Source organism: Salvelinus fontinalis, chromosome 3 (genome assembly GCF_029448725.1).
Source record: "Salvelinus fontinalis isolate EN_2023a chromosome 3, ASM2944872v1, whole genome shotgun sequence".
In the NCBI taxonomy this organism is placed as follows: domain Eukaryota; kingdom Metazoa; phylum Chordata; class Actinopteri; order Salmoniformes; family Salmonidae; genus Salvelinus; species Salvelinus fontinalis.
In genome coordinates, this window is record NC_074667.1 from 28,294,462 (window position 1) to 28,314,142 (window position 19,681).

General features: G+C 44.3%; 2 protein-coding genes across 4 annotated transcripts; one reads left to right on the forward strand and one right to left on the reverse strand.

The window, feature by feature from the left end:
- Positions 1–226: 226 nt before the first annotated feature.
- On the reverse strand, positions 227–9,278 carry cry3b (cryptochrome circadian regulator 3b). Of its 2 annotated transcripts, XM_055911718.1 has the most exons (15): positions 8,623–9,274; positions 8,274–8,432; positions 6,994–7,166; positions 4,996–5,104; positions 4,697–4,839; positions 4,432–4,616; positions 4,165–4,262; positions 3,844–3,984; positions 3,220–3,531; positions 2,922–3,073; positions 2,529–2,731; positions 2,246–2,344; positions 2,012–2,095; positions 1,685–1,887; positions 227–1,413 (listed from the first exon to the last, which is right to left on the reverse strand). In XM_055911718.1, exons 3-15 carry the CDS (start codon positions 7,149–7,151, stop codon positions 1,369–1,371), a joined length of 1,932 nt encoding a protein of 643 aa, XP_055767693.1. In that variant the 5' UTR covers positions 7,152–7,166; positions 8,274–8,432; positions 8,623–9,274; the 3' UTR covers positions 227–1,368. The 2 variants fall into 2 exon arrangements, with proteins under 2 accessions (XP_055767693.1, XP_055767698.1); XM_055911723.1 differs by having other exon boundaries at positions 227–1,410; positions 8,274–9,278.
- A 271-nt stretch (positions 9,279–9,549) lies between these two features.
- rbbp5 (retinoblastoma binding protein 5) lies at positions 9,550–18,102 on the forward strand. Of its 2 annotated transcripts, none has more exons than XM_055911724.1 (14): positions 9,550–9,946; positions 10,365–10,390; positions 10,536–10,708; positions 11,087–11,227; positions 11,550–11,712; positions 11,931–12,040; positions 12,225–12,344; positions 12,462–12,615; positions 12,821–12,892; positions 13,077–13,194; positions 13,283–13,352; positions 13,498–13,739; positions 13,832–14,047; positions 17,426–18,102. In XM_055911724.1, the coding sequence occupies exons 1-14, from the start codon at positions 9,928–9,930 to the stop codon at positions 17,476–17,478; spliced, it is 1,677 nt and encodes a 558-aa protein (XP_055767699.1). In that variant the 5' UTR covers positions 9,550–9,927; the 3' UTR covers positions 17,479–18,102. The 2 variants fall into 2 exon arrangements, with proteins under 2 accessions (XP_055767699.1, XP_055767701.1); XM_055911726.1 differs by having other exon boundaries at positions 9,551–9,946; positions 13,832–13,909.
- Positions 18,103–19,681: the final 1,579 nt, after the last annotated feature.

The window sequence follows — 19,681 nt, forward strand, 5'->3', positions numbered from 1 at the left end:
GCTTTCCTGCTCACATCCTTGGTGCCAGTCTGGAACCATCATGGTCTTGCTAAAAGGCAACCCATTCCAAACCGGTTCAACTCAGAAGCAGAAGAGGGCCCCAGCTAGCTTATTGTACTAACTTTCATGAATTATTACCAATATTGCTGAAATAATTAGCCTAATGAAATGTAACATTCATGAACAGAAATGAAATTGGATGAGGAATCGCACGTTAAAATGTCAGTGTGTTTCAACTATTTAATTTCAGTTGAAATAGAATAGTTTACATAGCCAAGAGCCGAGATAGAGGTACATATACTATATCAATTAAGTTATTTAAAAATGTATATGAAATTTAAAGCTAATATTTTTTTTTAAACCAGTAATGTACAGCCCCAGAAGGAAAACAAAAAACAATCTGTATAAAAAGCAGATTTATGAAAACAACCTACATGATACCAGCCAACATAAAATAGATTGACTTCCTGCTAGTTTTTGAAACTGAAGATTGACTTTCTGCTTGAAAGTTGACATTACATTTACATTTGACATTTTGGTCATTTGGCAGACGCTCTTATCCAGAGTGACTTATGGTTAGTGCATTACACTATGGAAGACAGTATTAAAGCAATGTCACAGTACTACATCTTTCAGAAGCTAGTGAATCTGGGAAGAACTCCCAATGGCAGTGTCCCCAGCAGAGGCAATGGTAGATGGAGCATAATACAGTAGGCCACTTGTTCACCACCAGCAGTAACACTGATCTTCCGTCCAGGCAGTTCACATCCTCTACCCAGAATAACATTCTTCACCCTCCATTTTAGAAAAAATAAGAAACATGGTGGAAGAACACATGATGAACTGCTGAGGCTATTACATATCATTTCCCTACAGAGAGCAGGTGATTTGATCCTCAGGGTTAGAGGTCAAAGGTAAACCCTAAAGGTAATGGGTAGTCCAGACCTAAATATCAGGTCTCCAGTGAAATGGTTTGTCTTCGGGCTATATGGCTATGTGTCACACACATACAGTAAGGCACAGTATGGGAAAATGTAATGTACAGTCCACAGTCTGACATATTTACATAAATTACATCATAACATATTATAGACTGTATCTTATATTCAACCCAGGTGGGGTATTTAGGGTCATAATAAGCTCTCAAGATTAGATTACGATAAACCCAAACTGATTTGACCCTTTTGCCTAATTGAAATAGTACATCTTTGAGATCTCAAACCTAAGACGTCTCAGGGACTTTCATGTGACATCGCATACGGAAACAATAAGAGTTTTCCCTTTTTATACAAAAAAAATAATCTGTCTTTAAACATCTCTGTACAGTATATATCATACAAAATAATATCTATCTATGACGGCAGCAGCTTATGAAGACACAGCCATCCTCTCATCCTGTTGACCCGTACTCTTCTGAAACACAAACACAGAACAAAGAAAACATTGTCAAATATTATGACATCGTTTCACCATGTTTATAGTCTCACAAAGCAGGAGCTCTGATAAACTGATCATGTGGAGTCTATTTTACTATGCCCCTAAAAGTATATATTTATGAACTCAGAAATATGAATATTTCAGACTATTTAATAGCTTATCGATCATGCTTTGTGACATCCCCCCAGGTACATAACATCGACTTTAGAAAACAGAATGTAAACACAAATATTGACCCCTGACTTACATGTCGGTGGTGTCGCTGCACCTTGAAGGCAGGGGCCGGAAAGTCGCTGCCCACTTCCTGTTCCGACTCCCGCCCCCTCTTCCCAGTCCCGCCCCGTGCCAGATGACCTGGATAGTGAGGCACAGCAAACTCATGGGCACATCCTGTCCGACAGAGTTGCTGATTGGACGATCCTGCCTGCTCTGTGTGCGCCATTCCACAGCCTGCAGTGACCAAGAGGCAAACAGAAATAGACCCATAAGAATGTCCTCCTCTACATAACACTGCAAGTGACTGTTGTGACCAGTCTGTGTACTGTCGGATATGAAATACTGTGTCTAGACTTACTCTGAGTGTATGTTGGTCCAGGTTGTGGCATCACTCCACTGAGTCCCGGCAGCTCCTCACCGTTCACATTTACTCTACTACGGCCTGGAGAGAGGAGAAGAGAGGGAGAGGGGAGGGTAGAGGAGAGGTGAAGTGTGGGTTAGAGTGTGCTCACTTTGCAGTCGTGGTGTGATATTATTTGGGATAATGTATGAACGGTATCTAAGGAGGTTTAGGCAAATGAGCCTTGCTCACCATGATGGCCGTTGAGCCCGCTGTGTTTTCTACCAGTAGAGGGCGATGCCACCGCATTCAGATCCTCAGTGGGACTGGTCGGCACAGCTGCTAGTAAGCCTATTGGGAGAGAGACACAAGTTATAATGAATTACCAAGTGTGAGAAAGAGCACGATAGAGACAGACAGAAAGAAAAAGAGAGAGAGCGAGAGAAAAAGAGAGTGGGCAGGTGATAGGAAGAGAGTGAAAAAGAAAAGCGAGAGAGAGTTCAATACAAAGTGAGGGAGGGAGAAAAATACTTACTGACTCCTCTGTATCTGGACAGCTGCTGGTACATTTGTCTCATCCTCTCTATGTTGAGTCGGCTGGCCTCTGCATGGTTCACCATGGGTTTGGGGTAGTCCACCCCGACCACACATTTGGCCGCCCGCTGCACCTCTATGGGGGCGTTCCAAGGGTCGTAGATGTACTTGTCTGGCATGTCCTTCAGGACAGGTAAGTAGCGTCTGCAAGCAGAGGGAGAAATTAAATCTCAGCACCTCGTCACAACTGCCAGAGCAGCTGGTTCAGCATAACATACAGACAGTGGTCGGACAGAACAGCCTTGCTAATGCATGACTTGATAAAGAAGATACTTGTGTGTGTGCATCTTGTGTGTGTGGGTGTTTGTGTGTGCGTGCATGTAGCTATACCAACCTAATGAAGTCTCCTTCGGGATCTATTTTTCGTCCGAAGCCCACGGGGCAGTAGCAGTGGAAGAACTGCTGGAAGAAGGAACTGCAGGAGTGACACAACCAGCTGCCTGCGTTCACACTCCAGTCTGCATCCAGCAGCAGCTCCTCAAACACCTGACAGACACACACAGAACAACAACACAGTCATTCACACATAACATGTATCTCTTCTGATTCTTCCCCCCTCCCTCCCTTCTCTCTACCTTCATTCCCTCTTCCCAGCCCTCCCTCCCTCCACACCACCCTCCATCTTTCTCTACCTTCATGCCCTCCTCCCAGCTGATCCACAGGTCTCCTCTGGTCAGGAAGCAGGCCACGGCGTGTCTGGCCAGGTGGTGGATCCAGCCTTCCTGCCTCAGCTGAGTCATGATGGCGTCGATCCAGGGGAAGCCCGTCTTGGCTTCGGCCCACTTGGCCAGCGCCTCGGCGTTGCGGTCCCAGGGGATGCGGATACAGATGGGGTTCCCGTCCATTTTGTCGAAGCGGGGGTTGTTAGTGGCGGCCGTGTAGAAGAACTCACGCCACAGCAGCTTGTCGTAGAGAGAGATGGGGGGACTGCCGTTCGTCTTCACCTGAGGGGAGAAGAGAGAGGAGAATGTAATCGTGAGGAAATGTGTGTTGGTGTTAGGTTGGGTTGGATGTGTGTGTGTTGGTGTTAGGTAGGGACGGATGTGTGTTGGTGTTAGGTAGGGACGGATGTGTGTTGGTGTTAGGTAGGGACGGATGTGTGTTGGTGTTAGGTAGGGACGGATGTGTGTTGGTGTTAGGTAGGGACGGATGTGTGTTGGTGTTAGGTAGGGACGGATGTGTGTTGGTGTTAGGTATGGATGGATGTGTGTGTGATAGTATTTAGTAGGTGTAGTTATGTGTGTGAGGTACTGTACCTTCTTGTAGAGCTCTGCCAGTTTGCTGTAGAAAAGTCGACAGGACAGACATCCAAAGCGGAGGTAGGGGCTGAGACCTAGAGGACTGGGCAGCAGGGGGCTGGCGATCTTCCTGGTACTCTCAAAAGTCACCTGCCACGCCTGGAGAGAGAGAAAGGTGGTTTAATATATGATACATCGATGATATAATTGGACAGGAAAATCTGCAACGCTCGTTCACCATAAAAAAAATCCCATCTATGATATAAAACACAATTACTAATGAGTCTCTGTGTGTGTGTATGTGTGTGTGTGTGTGTGCGTGCGTGTGCAGTTACGTACAGTGGAGAGGTCAGGTCCCAATTGTCTCTCTATCCTGGTGAGAGCTTCACTCTCTCCTCCTGGCCACACGGCTGGAGCTAAGCCCTCTGTATCAAAGCCTGGGGAGAGAAACACAGAGCATGTTTAGACACTTCAGGTAAATTATCTCGAAAACTCGTTTTTTCCGCTCCTAAGAACCATTCTAGACAGACTTGAAAGAATTGCGAAAACAATTGAATGTTCAACTCCATGAAGCAAGTATGGACACCCATTCCAATAGTGTCTTACCCAGCTCCTCCAATAGGGGTACTCCGTACTTGTCCCTGTGGTTGTCTGAGACAGGGGTGACACATCGACCCATGCTGGCCCGGGACAGAGCCTCTACTGGGGCATCGGGGGGCGGCATGGAGCCCACCAATGTCTGGAAATGCTTGAAGGTGAGAGGAGGATGACCCCCGTTGAGCTCTATGATCCTGCAGAGAGGAGAGGGTTTTCAGTTAGGGCTCTGTTCAATCCAAACCTCCAAGTGATGTCATCCGAGTGTCCCACTCACTTGTCCAGGTCGTAGAGAGTGTGTGAGGTCCTGCTGACAACCTCCACTCCAGCCTCTGTGGCCAGTTTCTTAATGGCTGCATCCCGCTCCTTACCAAACGGCTCAGAGTCACACTCAAACGTCAGCTGGGAGATGTTCCAGTCCTGAGAGGACAGGACACAGCAGACACACACTGGGGTTAAAACCATATATACTGATCGGCTTTGAAATGGTCAGAAAACACTGATACAGTAGGGTGAATATTTGCTGTCCCTGGGGGTGAGGGAGGCTGGGGAGAGGGGAGGGAAAAGGGATCTCACCTTAAAGAGTTGGGGGAAGATGTTGGCCGGCTGGCCTCGGATCACAAACAGACGGGAGTTGAGCTTCCGAAGGCTTGCGTCTAGATCTTCCAGGCACTGCAGCAGGAACCTGAAACACAGGAGGGACGACGACCGTCACTACATGGCCATGCTGGAGAGGACACTGCTTCAGGGGTATTCTCAGAGCGCAAAGAGACTCATGTTTACTACTTAGACCTGACACCATGTTTGACTGAATAAAACCCTAATAAGTCCCACTAAATAATATATTATAAGTAAACGAATAAGAACATGTTTGTTGGATCAGGATATAAATACATAAACTCTAAATCCCTTTCTAAGAAGCAGACCGACGCCCTTTGACCACATGTCCATCATTTATGTTATGATGGTATGCAATGATCATATTATAATTGTTCCATCGCCGCATGTATAACGATGCAGGTTTCAACAACTAGTATTTCACACAAACTTTCTGAAGCTCACATTTGCCTTTTCGCATTTACGACACCCTTTCCAGCATTTATAAAGTAAATCATGTCATTGAGGCACAGATTCAGTCCTCACTGTTGCATATGTCATATTTGGCATGAAACTGTGCCGTGGCTGAGTTCGCAGGATCACAGCATAGCATCCCAGGTGACTGAATGACTGACTGAACGTAGTCACCAGAAAATGCTGTGATCCTTCTGCTAAGCGTAAGAACAGCCCCCTGAGAGAAGAGCAGCAGGTGATACATGGTGTGTTTGTCTGGTGTTTGAGTAAACACCTGAACACCTTCGAAGACAACGATAAACATACCGCCCGTGGAGAGAGGCCAGATAAGCCGATAGTCCTGCTATCTGTCTGCTGCTTCACACTAGCAATTTTCCAGATCAAATAACAACGAAAGTATAGGTGTTACCATTGAAACTGTGGTTAATCCAGCTGCGGACCTGAGGGCCACTGCCGCCCGCCTCCTGCTGCTTGAACAGTTAAGAGATAAAGCTAGGCCGCTCTGACACTGCATACCCTGCTGGAAAGTAGGTCATCCCAATAGCAACCACTTACTCAGGAAATGTAACTCTCTCTTGGCACACTAAACCGGCTCCCTGCCTGAACGACGCCATTTTACAGGCCTCGGCTCTGCGCTCTTGAGTCTTTGAAAGATGCCAGAAAGAATGCCCCAGAGAGGATTTATTCAATTGTACAGAAAGTGAAAAGAACAGGCAACGGTAAGAACTTGGAGGGAAATATTTATATTACACTATTAATGCTCTCTTAACTGTCACCGGAAAAGAGAAGCTGTTGCTTTTGCCTGCTATTCATCCCATTAGTATTCCTCCGCTAACTTAAAATGACCACGGAATAAGCACCACTTCACTATTTCACATGCTCGCCATCAATCAATGTTTCAAAGAGAATAACCTAGTAGATACCCAAAAGAATAGTCAAACATAGGATCCACAAACTTTCAGAACCTACCATAATAGCTACATACAGAAGTCACTACTTTTATCTTGAAAGCAGACATAATTACAATATAGGCCTACTGCTGCAATCCTTACTCTGCTGGGCCCAAACAACTACCTGATGATGTCAGGGTCCAGGCTTTCCACTGGCACATCTGATCACTCCATACTACCATCCTCTTTAGCAAGGCCAGATATTGGCAACTGTGTGACGGGAGCCGTTCTGAGAAGCACCACAAAACTAGAACCACTAGAACAGCTGGGTCTGGGACAATTCAGTGTCATTGATTTTCAATAAAGATTTGTACAAAATCTTGAAATTGGACTTTCAATTCACTTCTTGAATTCAAATGGAACAGAGTTCAACCCAACCTACCTCACTTACTCTGTAACAACACTAACAACACTGTAATAACCATTGAATTGTATTTATGGTAATAACACATAAGCATTCCGAGCATGGACAATTCATTTAAATCTACTGGGACAATAGAACCGTATTGACTGGTTGGTTGATGGATGAATAGATACGGTTGTTGTTCCTCACCTCCACCGGTTGACCCCCAGGTTGGAGGAGCCAGCGAACCAGGGGTCTAGGAAGTAGACACAGCGCACTGTGTCTGAATCACGCACAGCCTCCAGCAGGGCCGGGTTGTCATGGAGACGCAGTCCCTTCCGGAACCAGTGGATGGAGTTCTTGGCCATGTTCAAAAACAGGGCCTGGAAAAAAGACAGGAAATGTTAAATGTTTAGAAGCACAGTATGTACTTTAGGGAATTGGTCACATGAAAAATGTTTTTAAATAGTTAAAGACTAACAGAGAACTGATTATTAAATACACTGGAAGTTAGAAGCATAATATTAATATTACACAATTCAAAAATGTGTTTATTGGGTAATGGTTATTGGAATGAAATTGTACATTTGCATGTTCAGTTGGAAAATTACTTTTGTTAGAAACAATGTACAAAAAAGTATAAAATGGATTATCGTATTTCTGTTACAGACTATATGATGCATAGAGCTGAGAGTCAAATGGGACTAACACAGTACAACTAGCCTTAACCAAGCAAAGCATTGCTTCAAATCTCATGTCTCCAATTAGTTTGACTTATTAAAACTCATTATTTGTGTTTTCCAAACATGGAAATAACGATCTCATCTAAAGCAATTTGCGGACAAATCAGAAAAATACAATAATGCACGAAAGCAATAGAAATAAATATTGCCATTATATTTTTTTTAACAACTTGCAAAAAAAGACAATACCCTCAGTCTCACAACTTTTGAACGAAGTTATGTCACACTCAGATAGTATGACACAAATGTATGACACAGTGTAGGTGATTTGGTCACCGTAACATCAGAAACGTTAGACCACAAGCATCATCAACATAATATACATTGCATAACTAAACACACATTGTTCAGAAAGCTCAGACACACACACACACACACACACATACAAATGTTAAACCGTATCAATGGTCAGACAACTTCGTGTTTTGATAACTTGGAATTATTAGGTTATATATGCATCTTTGCCAATTGTAGTTACTGACATCCTTGTTCTGTACAATGGTCTCTACCTACAAAGTAGTATACTCTAAATATCCCAATTAATACAAAATAAAAAAATATATATATATACTCACACCATTCAAACCAATGAGGGTTGTGAATTGTAAATCCAATTATCTCAGAATAATTCTAGGTCACGATTTGCCAATGCACAGCCTCAGAATCATGTCAGTTACATGTACCTTATGTCAGGATAATACATGTGCATGGAAGATAGACCTACATTCTGATAAGTAATAAGCTTACCTGTAATGTGTTGTCAAGGGTGTGTCTCTTATGTCAGGATCGTTTAATTCCACGGGTGGTCTCTCAAAGTGGGAATCAAACAGTCGAGGTTTTCTTGTTGGGTACAGTTAGTTCTCCCAGTGCAAGAACAAGACGACAGTTGCATAACTGTTCTAGTTACTGCGCATGGCCAATGTTCCAGAACAACACGTGATATAGAAATATAAATGAATAAATATGATGTCTGTTTCAAAGCACAGTGACTTTACTGGCTAGTTACAAAGTTCTAGGCTCCCAGCAACACGCCCCAACAAGCAATAAAGAAGCGACCTAGAAATCCAATTGGTTGACGCAGTAGGCCTTTACTCACGTTTTTGCTGCATGGAACGATCGGGAGTACTTTTTTGAGATGCATCCAGCTGCAGCCTCGCAGACTAGCCTGTTACTAAAACTAGCCTGTCACTAAAACCAATACTATATACTGGCAGTGGTTAATCTCTACCACATACACGTGAATGTATTTTCTTTCCTAGATTCCTTTCCTCGCCCACTTTCCTTTCCTAGCTTAATTTATTATCTACTGGCCGTGGTAATCCCTACCACATACATGTGAACTCCTTTTCTTTCCTTGATTCCTTTCCTCCTTTCCTCGCTCCCTTTCTTTTCCTGATTTCCTAGCTCCATTTATTTTACTCCTTTCCTATCCTTCTTTCTTTTAGTCCTTTTCTAACTTCCGTTGCTAGCTTCCTTGTCTTTCCTCCTCTTCTTTGATAGATTCCCATTCTCATTTCCTAGCTCCCATTCCTCTCCTCCTTCCCTTTCCTAGCTCCTTTCTTCCTTTCCTAACTTAATTTCCCTCTTCCTTTCATTTACTACTTTTCTTTCCTAGATGCAGAATGTCGGCCCAGTTTCACCTAGTTTCATCCTCTCCACTACTCGCGACTGGACTTCCTCTCACTACCATATTTGGTGGGGAGAAAATGTGTAAATGGCTGCTTCAAATTTATAGCCCCCTGTGACATCTCTGGGGTTTCCCTTCTGTCTGTGAGGGTAATTTTAGTGACTGGCTGCTGCCGGACTATTGACTTTCTAGTATGTAGAGGCTTTTGGTGGACTAGATATGATTTCTTATGTAGTTTTCGTGCCATTTATGTTTTCATTGTAGGTTGAAAATATGTATTTTATATGGAATAACTTAATTTCTATAACCTGAAACACCGCCCTCTTTTCCCCGTGTATTTTGTGATTGGTTACATTGGGAAAGACCCGGATGTTCACGGGGTGGTACGATTTTAGAGTCCTATGCGTAGTGCAGTTGCCTGCTAAACCATGGAAACAAGTGCAACTGTGTCGGCCTGGATGGAGGACGTTATGAATTAAATAACGTACACGTTCATATATTCAGATTTTGAATAAATATCTGAAATCAGACGTACAAAAATAATCTAAAAAATAATTGCAAATAGTTTACTTTTAACATACAACAAAATGAATGAAATCCGTATAGATTTTTATTTGGGCAGTTTTAGCGTGACTTTGTTTGGGGTCCTTCGTTAGCTAGGCGCCAGTCACTCTCTTGTTAGCAACAGAGCTACATAGCTCAACGTCTTTGTTTTGGATAAATCGACTTGAATACTGTTTATTTTGATATTCGTGGTCTCAGAATTGGTCAGCGATGAATTTAGAGTTGCTCGGTAAGGATAATTTATAATTCTTCAATAATTTATTGGGTGTAGGACTTCACGTAAAGGAGGATATCGTAGCTTGGCAGCACTAGCATGCTAATTAACGAACGCCAAACAAAGCAGTCTGAGTATAAGTAACGTTAGTGATAAATACAATCTATTTATTTCCAGAGTGTTAATCTTACCTTTTAACTACAAGGTGAAAGCACACCGCGAAATAGCAGGCAACTACTACTATTAGACTTTAGCCATTACATTAGCCAATGAACGATCTTCGTATGTAGATACTGTCGTTTGGATTCAGAGGATGTAAACAGTCAGCAACGTTAGCTAGTCTGTGGATTGTGTGCTCTTCCAGCTGTTATATGACCTAAGTCAGTCTATATGTACTAGAGAGCTAACCACATGATTTGTTATTTTTCTATAGAGTCGTTCGGGCAGAATTATCCAGAGGTAAGCCATTCCAATCTTATTATACATGTTACTTGTCATTTACATTGTAGTCATTTAGCAGACGCTCTTATCCTGAGTGACTTGCTGATGAATACATCTGTCTCTGTGTGAGTGTCTTCACATATAGTTGCGATCTCATTGACAGGAGGCCGATGGCACTCTGGACTGTATCAGTATGGCTCTCACATGCACTTTTAACCGCTGGGGCACGCTTCTGGCGGTGGGCTGCAACGACGGACGCATCGTCATCTGGGACTTCCTGACACGGGGCATCGCCAAGATCATCAGCGCTCACATTCATCCAGTCTGCTCACTGTGGTGAGAAAGCGAGCCGCGGTCACGAGAAAGGGAAAACACCAGGGTTGGGGTCAATTCCATTTCGATTGCAGTCAATTCGGGAAGTACACTGAAATTCCAATTTTCTTCAATACTTTTCAATTCGGAAGAATTGTGGTTTGGTTTACCTTATGTATTGATTGCAAATGGAATGGACCCCAACACTGTAGCACAAACACTTTTCAGAATCAGCAAACTATGCTTACATTTATATATGCAAAAATGTTCTTCTATTTACTCATAAACCCATGATTTGGTCCTGGAGCCCTTGTCAAAAGGTGTTTTGACTGTGGTTCTGAATAATTTTTAGTGTGGTTCTGAATCTTAACTGTCCTGAACCTTAACCTTGTGCCTCTGCAGTTGGAGTCGAGACGGTCACAAGCTGGTGAGTGCGTCTACAGATAACATAGTGTCGCTATGGGACGTCCTGACGGGAGACTGTGACCAGAGGTTCCGCTTCCCCTCGCCCATCCTCAAACTGCAGTACCACCCCAGAGACCTGTGAGTTTCTATATATCTGACTCATCTTATACCTCAGCCTAGTCTTGTCCTTTCTAACTCATAACTCCTAAACCCAACCATTAAACTACAGTTAGTACCACCGACCCCACCCACCTGGGAAATATATATCTATACTTCGACCTTAGCTCAGCCTACACCTCAGGCCTCTTATGATTCCTAATTTATTGTTACTCCTAACCTCAACCCTTACACACCCAAAGGTCTGTGAAGTGGTTGTTTATCTAATATGGGATAAGGGAGTAACGGTATGGAAAAATATGGAAATCCCCCCTTGTAAATCTCAACCTGTCCTTTGTTTCAGTGACAAAGTCCTGGTGTGTCCTATGAAGTCAGCTCCGGTGCTGCTGACCCTGTCCGACTCTAAACACGTGGTTCTGCCCGTGGATGACGACTCTGACCTGAATGTGGTGGCGGCCTTCGACCGGCGGGGGGAGTACATCTACACCGGCAACGCCAAAGGAAAGGTCAGTGGTCACTGTGGCCTGGGTTTATGTATTTGTGAATCAGACATTTTGTCATATTCTTTTTCTATTTAGCACTTTATAGGTTGTGTGTGTGTGTGTGTGTGTGTGTGTGTGTGTGTGGTGTGTGGTGTGTGGTGTGTGGTGTGTGTGTGTGTGTGTGTGTGTGTGTGTGTGTGTGTGTGTGCGTGCTTATTGTTCTCACTGATGTGACCCTGCAGATTCTGGTGCTGAACACGGACACACAGGATCTGGTGGCATCGTTTCGGGTGACAACAGGGACCAGTAACACCACAGCCATCAAGTCCATAGAGTTTGCGCGCAAGGGCAGGTGAGAGGACTGAGAGGAAACCAATCAGTATGTGTTGGTGAAGGCTGAAAGGCAATAGGACCATGTTTGTGTGAGAAATCATTCTGGTACTTAGAAGGTAGTTGTGTGCCTCTTACGGAGAATATTTCATAGTTCAGTCAAAGGACTGATCGTGATCCACTCTCTCCTCTCTTCCTCTCTCCAGTTGTTTCCTCATCAACACAGCAGACAGAATCATCAGGGTGTATGATGGGAGGGAGATTCTCACCTGTGGGAGAGACGGGGAGCCAGAGCCCATGCAGAAACTACAGGACCTGGTCAACAGGTGAACACACACATACACAGAGACACACACACACACGCACGCCTTCGCTGTGCATACAAACCACACACGCTCACTTTGATACATCTCTTTCCCTCACTCCTTCCCCTCTCTCTGTAGGACTCCCTGGAAGCGGTGTTGTTTCTCTGGGGATGGGGAGTACATTGTGGCTGGTTCAGCCCGGCAGCATGCTCTGTACATCTGGGAGAAGAGCATTGGCAACTTGGTAAAGATCCTCCATGGAACCAGAGGAGAACTACTGCTGGACGTGGCTGTAAGGAACCACCCAAAACCTTTATTTTTTTAGCCCTCTTCCCCTCACTAGCTAATTGTCATGAGTTATTCTCTTTTTTTGCCTCTTTTCTGGAGGATGTGCTTCCTCTGTTTTGAATTGTCTGTACTGGAGATTCACAGAATTGACAGTAACTCATGGTGCTGGTGAACTTTTTCCTGACCTATGAACCCTGACCTCTCTGCAGTGGCACCCTGTGCGGCCAATCATCGCCTCCATATCCAGCGGAGTGGTGTCCATCTGGGCTCAGAACCAAGTGGTGAGTGACACACAATAAGGTTGGACCTGAGTTTTACACCCTGGAACTGGTCTGGGTGCTGGACTGGTCTCTTTCTGCGACTTGGCTACCTAGGTTTTGATTTCCGAGAGTGATTCCTCTGCCTTTGCAAGTGAATCTGATGGAATGGGTTAGCTAACTCAACGCTATGTGTTTTTGTGTTCAGGAAAACTGGAGTGCGTTCGCCCCAGACTTCAAGGAGCTGGATGAGAACGTGGAGTACGAGGAGAGAGAGTCTGAGTTTGACATAGAGGATGAGGATAAGAGTGAACCTGAACAGACAGGTAGACGTGCGCGCGCACACACAGGCACACACACGCACACCCTTGCATTGCGACTAGTCAGGGACTGATTTGTGTGTGTGTGTGTCAGGTGCTGACGCTGCGGAGGATGAGGAGGTGGATGTGACCTCTGTTGACCCCATCGTAGCATTCTGCAGCAGGTAAGTGTGTTCGATGATGAAGGTAGACAGGTGTTTCAATGGTGACAGCCTTATAGCTTTAAATAGGCATTGCAATTGAATAGAAGTCTAATAGTAATACAATGATGAATATGGATTGTGGTCTCTGATCTCCCCCCTGTGTTAGTGATGAGGAGCTGGAGGACTTCAAGGCCCTGCTCTACCTGCCCATCGCTCCAGAGGTAGAAGACCCTGAGGAGAATCCATTTGGTCCCCCTCCGGATGCAGCCGGCCAGACCACCCCTGTAGAAGATGGTTCAGTCCACACAGGGAGCGGGGACAAGAAGCGCCAGCCGTCCTCAGAGGGAGTTCCGCCCAAAAAGAAGGCTCGTACCACCACCATCGAACTACAGGGGGTGCCTAGTGATGGTGAGAGTAACACACACACACACAATATGAACACTTTTTACTTTTTAATCATGAACTAGTACCCTGACCTGTGTATTCTCTCACTATCGTAGAGGTGCACCCCTTACTGGGGGTAAAGGGAGACAGCAAGTCCAAGAAGAAGACGGCAGGGCGGCCAAAAGGCTCCAAAGGTAAAGAGAAAGACTTTCCCTTCAGGCCCAAACCCTACAGGGGGGACAGGGTCTACCCTGATGGAGCGGTAGCAGGAGGAGGAGCAGGAGGAGGAGGAGGGATGAAGGGCAGAGCGGAGGGGGGCCTGACTGCAGCAGGTAAGGATGCAATATGATATGAAGCCACCATGAGGAGCCATGCTAATCCTGCTAGCTACGACGCTTCTCCAGCCCTCTGCTCCTCGCCCCCGCCCACCACACAAACAGATATTGCCCCCCCCCCCCAACTGATCCCCAAACCGCCCCCCAGACCGTCAACCCCTGCACACCACAGCCTCACAACCTGCCTCTAACTACTGATTGGGAACTGATTCTGGGCCAGATTAATAACCACAAAATCCCATCAAGAGAGATTCTCCCCGTTGCGAGGCGAGGGGGTTAGTTTCGATTCTGGTTATTGGGTTTGTTTGGTTTCCAACATGACCGCCGGCCGGCTAGCTGGCTCTCTCCTGACCTGACCTGCGGCTGGTTTGTCTACTTGCTGCTTGCCCTTTGACCCTCCTGCTCCGCTCCTGCCTCGCTCTCACCAGGGCTTGTGTGTCTATGTTGGGTGTGTGTCTCTGTGTTTGTTGTGTATATTTGTGGAATCAAGTTGTCTGCTCAGAGATTGGTGATGTTTGCTATGCTTTGTTTTTAACAACTGTCAAATCATCCAGCCGGACCACAATGCAAGACACTGAGAGAGGAGCAAAACTGAGCCGCCATAGGCTGTGCTCGAATGTCTACTCGTTTTTTATTGGTCAAACACCTAATGCATTGCTGTCTATCATGACCTTGACACCAGGGCTGTTCCACCAATTTGAAACCCACCATCTGATTGTCCTGAAATAATTGGTCATGTTAGAAACCGATACGATTAGTGTTCTTGCAACATTATTTTGAAATATAATATCGAAATCTGAGAAATTAAGCTAATTGATTGCATCCAAATTGGCCATTTTCTTAGTTTATAGGATTCATATAATATTCACTAACTATATTACGTAACATCTGATTTGGACCAAATGTTTTACTAACAATGAGTCAAACATTAGGAATCCAAAGGGTTGGTCAAAAGCCACTCAAAAAAAAACCCCCACACACACACACACACACCAATCCCACCACAACGATGAGTATATAGTACCAGTTTTCTGTGTCTGACAAGTAGTATGGAGCTGCGGCTCTGAGTATTGTTTCTTCATCTTATGTAATGTATTCCCAGTAAATTTGGTTATGTTTTCTTTTTCTCCCTCTGTACAGAGAAATTACCAATTGAAGTTGTTAGGTTTATGTCCCGTCCTACATCCAGATATTATGAGATTCTGACCACTATATGGTTCTGTTCCTACTATCCCCCCCCCCCCATGTTGAAGGAATAGTTTGCCCCAATTACAAAATGACATGGGCTTCCAAAATGACATGGGCTTCCTTAGGTATGAAAGCAACCCATGCGTTGGTTTTGTTGGCCACTTTTTCAAATGCTGTTTAGTCAATGGAATATATATTATCATTTTTACAATTCATGTTTAAACCATCCTGAAGTATCTAAAATTAGGTTTTGTAACTCAATAGTGTTACTTATATATTTGGGAATGAAGCTCCACTATACACGTTGCGTTTCTTTGCTTTGGTGATGTATGTAATGCTATGATCTTATGTAATGCTAGAGCGCATGAGTCGAGACCAGAGTTGGCACATTTGCAATTTAACCCAACAGTTTTTGTGACAAAACTATTAGTAGAGTTGAAAATGCGATTGGAGACACGGTGAACTTTAGATTTTTATTCGGTACATGAAAGCTTAAGTGGAAAAGTACATTTTGTGTGCACTACATCGTCACGCACTGATAAAAAAAAAAAAAACTAAGTATTTATCTGCAATACGTCTGTTTAGTGGAAATGCATCACCGGTGGGAAAATGCGCATATATTCTTTATGTGGATTCCAGAATATTTGCATGAAAATATGTCGTCAATTGGATGGAAACCTAGCTATTGTTAGAAAAAAGTTTAGTCAAAATCAGATGTAAGGTACTATATTATATGAATGCTATAAATAAAAATGGGCAATTTGGGTGCACTCAATTAGCTTAATTTCTCAGATCAAATTATATTTAAACAAAATAAGGTTGCAGGAATGCTTATCTTATCTGTTTCTAACTACAGAAGCGATTTTCAGAACAATCTGAGATGGTGGGCGTCATGATTTGCTGAAATGACATGGAACCAGGCTATGCATCTGCAATTTAAAAAGATAAATGTAAAAAAAAAAAAAACTTTTATTTAACTAGGCAAGTCAGTTAAGAACAAATTTATTTACAATGACGGCCTACCGGGAAACAGTGGGTTAATTGCCTTGTTCAGGGGCAGAACGAAAGATTTTTACCTTGTCAGCTTGGGGATTCGATCCAGCAACCTTTCGGTTACTGGCCCAAAGCTCTAACCCCTAGGCTACCTGTCGCCCCTTTTGGAGAGTGAGGGAATTTCTTCTTTTGAATCACATTTTATTTTCCAATACACGTCTAAGTTGCATTATTGTTTCAGTGCTAACTTTTGCTGTTGCAAAGTGAAGGAATTTCTTATTTTGAATCCCATTTTACTTTCTAATGCACCGCTCTTCAAGTTGCATTGTTGAGAAACTCATTATGCCAAGAGCCATGATATACATGTAATGCCTCTGTATTGAATTCAGTGTTGAGTTCACGTTATCTTGATACACTATCATTTCTGGACCTGGGAAGGTCAAATGGGCAACATTTTAATGTGTTCAAGGACATCATCTCTGACTGTGTTTCTCCGACAAGAAGGTATGTTGTGAGCTATAATATATTTATTTTATGTAGCGCTTTTCGTTACAAAGACAATCTCAATGAACAAAACAAATGCAGAGATCTGGATGGTCTTGGGCACCAGTCTTCCACAGCTTCAGGTGTTGTTCAGAACGGCTGTGCAGTCGCTTAAGCGGAGGGAGCATCGACGACACAGAGAGGGAGCATCGTCGGTCAGTTACTCAGACAGCTCTTCGTCGGTCACCTCGCCCCCCCCCCTGTCTGTTGGTAGGCTGGACAGTCCGCTACTGAAGTAGTGGGTGATGCTTCAGCAGCTATTAGCGCCGGGAAAGAGCACTGCACCTCGGCAGTAGTCAGGAAACAGTCCCCTATGAGGCGGGCCTCTCTCAACCCCTCGCGCCGCTGTCCACATCATTCATGCAATCAGGCTGGTGCTGATGCGTCCTTCAAATGCCTAGCCAAACAAACTGACTTGCCATTAGTCGAGCAACTTCCATGGGTCAAAACCACCAGATATTATCGCTCAGAAACACTCAGAGGTCATAGGAAACAAAAAGTTGGTGTAAAAAGATACTTGAAACAACATATTTTAGAAATGTATAGAAGCTCTCTCTACCTATGCTTCCTCGTGGTGCCATGGCAACCATGTGACTATTCTATTCATGGAGTTCTCTATTCTGTGTGATATTCTTGGTGTCTTTCCTACAGGGAGCCTGGTTTCACAGTCCTACAAGCAGCATGATATCGGGGGACTGGACTGAGCCAGCACCATAATCATCATCGCCCCCTGTGGTTCTGGAAGGGGAAGGACAGGCACCTAAATTCGGCCTGTTTTTACACTCTCCTAAAATCAAGACTCTTTGTGATATCACTCAAGACTGTCATTATGGTATCACCCCCCCCCCCCCCCCCCCCCACCACAACCCCAAAAGACTCATTATGACATCACAGCCTTCTATTGCTCAGGCTGTGACTTTCCCTACCGGCTGTCTCTCTCTGTCCTCTCTCTGTGCTGGCTGCTATGGTTACCTGGATTATCTCCCTCCTGTCAAAGACTGATGTATGTGACCTGATGATGTCACAAGTTTTAGTTGAGAGTTCTGACTAGGAACTCCTGCAACATAGCAGATTCACACTTTCTCATTTTCACGTTTTTGGGGGGGGATGAGTAACAGAAAAAAACCAAGAGAAGAGGCAAGCAACAGTCTGCAATAGTATAGGGTCACCTCTCTTCTCCCCTCTGTCTTTTTTTCTGTAGAATGACTGATGTACAGGAGTTATTACATGGAATGTGTCCCAACTGGTCTGCTTTTAACTCTGTTTCTGGACATGTCTTTTTGTGTTTCTTTTTATACATGTTATTAAACCATTTAGATTGTTTTTGACTCGACCGCTGTGTTATTGAGTCATCCTGACTAGAGATTCCTGTCTGGAAGAACAATCTCTCACTCTGCTTACACCCCCCCCCCCCTCCCCCCCCCCCCCCCCCAGGCAAACCCAACGTCTCACTACAGTTACAACGCATACAGTAGTATCCTCCACCAATCATAGCTAAAGCAGGCCATGCACCATTTTGTAACCGTCAGAATGTTATGACAGGTTTGTGGCACAAGATGGCGCTGCTACAACGCCAATTCCCCCCCCCCCCCCCCCCCGCAGAACGGAGCCTGGTGAGATACAGCCTCACTCACTGCCTGGCTGAGCTAGGTAGTGATAATGAAGAGCTTTTCCCTGTCATTTGGATTCCATTTTGTGCTTCTGCACAGTTGGGTTCCATTTTGCCTTTATTTTGTAAGAACTGATTAGGAACAAGAGGATTCACACAGGTGAATAATACAGAGTATGGAGCTGATTGCGGCCATCCAGTAAATGAATATATGGTCCTATACCCACTGCAAATACATAAAAAAAAAAAAAACATTTGAAGAAGAAAAAAACTGAAATTGAGAGAAAAGAAAAGACACCACAACAGCCAACGGGCCAGTTAAACCTTCACGGTCCCTGTGTGTGCATTGCTTATCTTGTAGAGTGGACCAATGTTGCAGATGGAAAGATTACAGTTGGGTCTGACTGTCTGTGTGGACAGCTGTTCACCCTCTTAGGCTGTCCGGGTAATAAAGGAATGTGTGTATGTGCAGAAGGTGTATCTCCTCAGCATGGCTGACTGGCTCATCATTCACACTGGTTATATAAGACCAAGCTCATTAGATCATTGGCCAGGCGTGGTGTCGCATGTTGTGGTGATGGATGGGTGGGTGGTGCTGACTACATGAGTTTGGAGTCAGACCAGGGACAGGATAGAAGTATTTAAACCAGGAAGAAGTCACATTCCGATCAATGTCTGAGTCTCGAATGACGACATATGCTACCGTGGCCCATATAATGTACTACTTTGATTTTGAGCGGCGTGTCTATAGTGTTCTGTAGTGCACTGTATGTGAAATAGGGTGTTATTTCAGGTTTGTTTAAAGAATCTGTTTCCCAAGGGTGTCAAGTATTTACTGTAAATCCTTCCAGATATCACATCATCGTGGTCAGTCCTCACTAAGTTAGAATAATCAAAACTGGATCATTAGCCTGTTGTCAACGTGACATGAACTTCGGAGGACCCAGAAGTTCAACAATGACCCTATTGATGTGGTGGAATGAGTCAGTTTAGAGGAGTGGGTCCCTCTACTTGTGTCCTTTTAGTTATGCACACACTGATGGGAAAGAAGTTGACAGGTGGAAGCAAATTCCTGGGAGGCCATATTGCGCTCTGGTCTCTTCAGATCACTTAGGATCCAGGTAGGACTGCTCAGAGTGGAGGACCACATGTAAATGGATGTGGAAGCGACTTCATAATAAAACAGGTTTACAAAATGGCTGGAGGAAAATCGGGAAGGAACGGAATAGGTAAGGAGGCTCTATGGAAGGCAAGGTGGAGCTAAATGTACTCGTCTGATCACATTGTAGAATCAACAT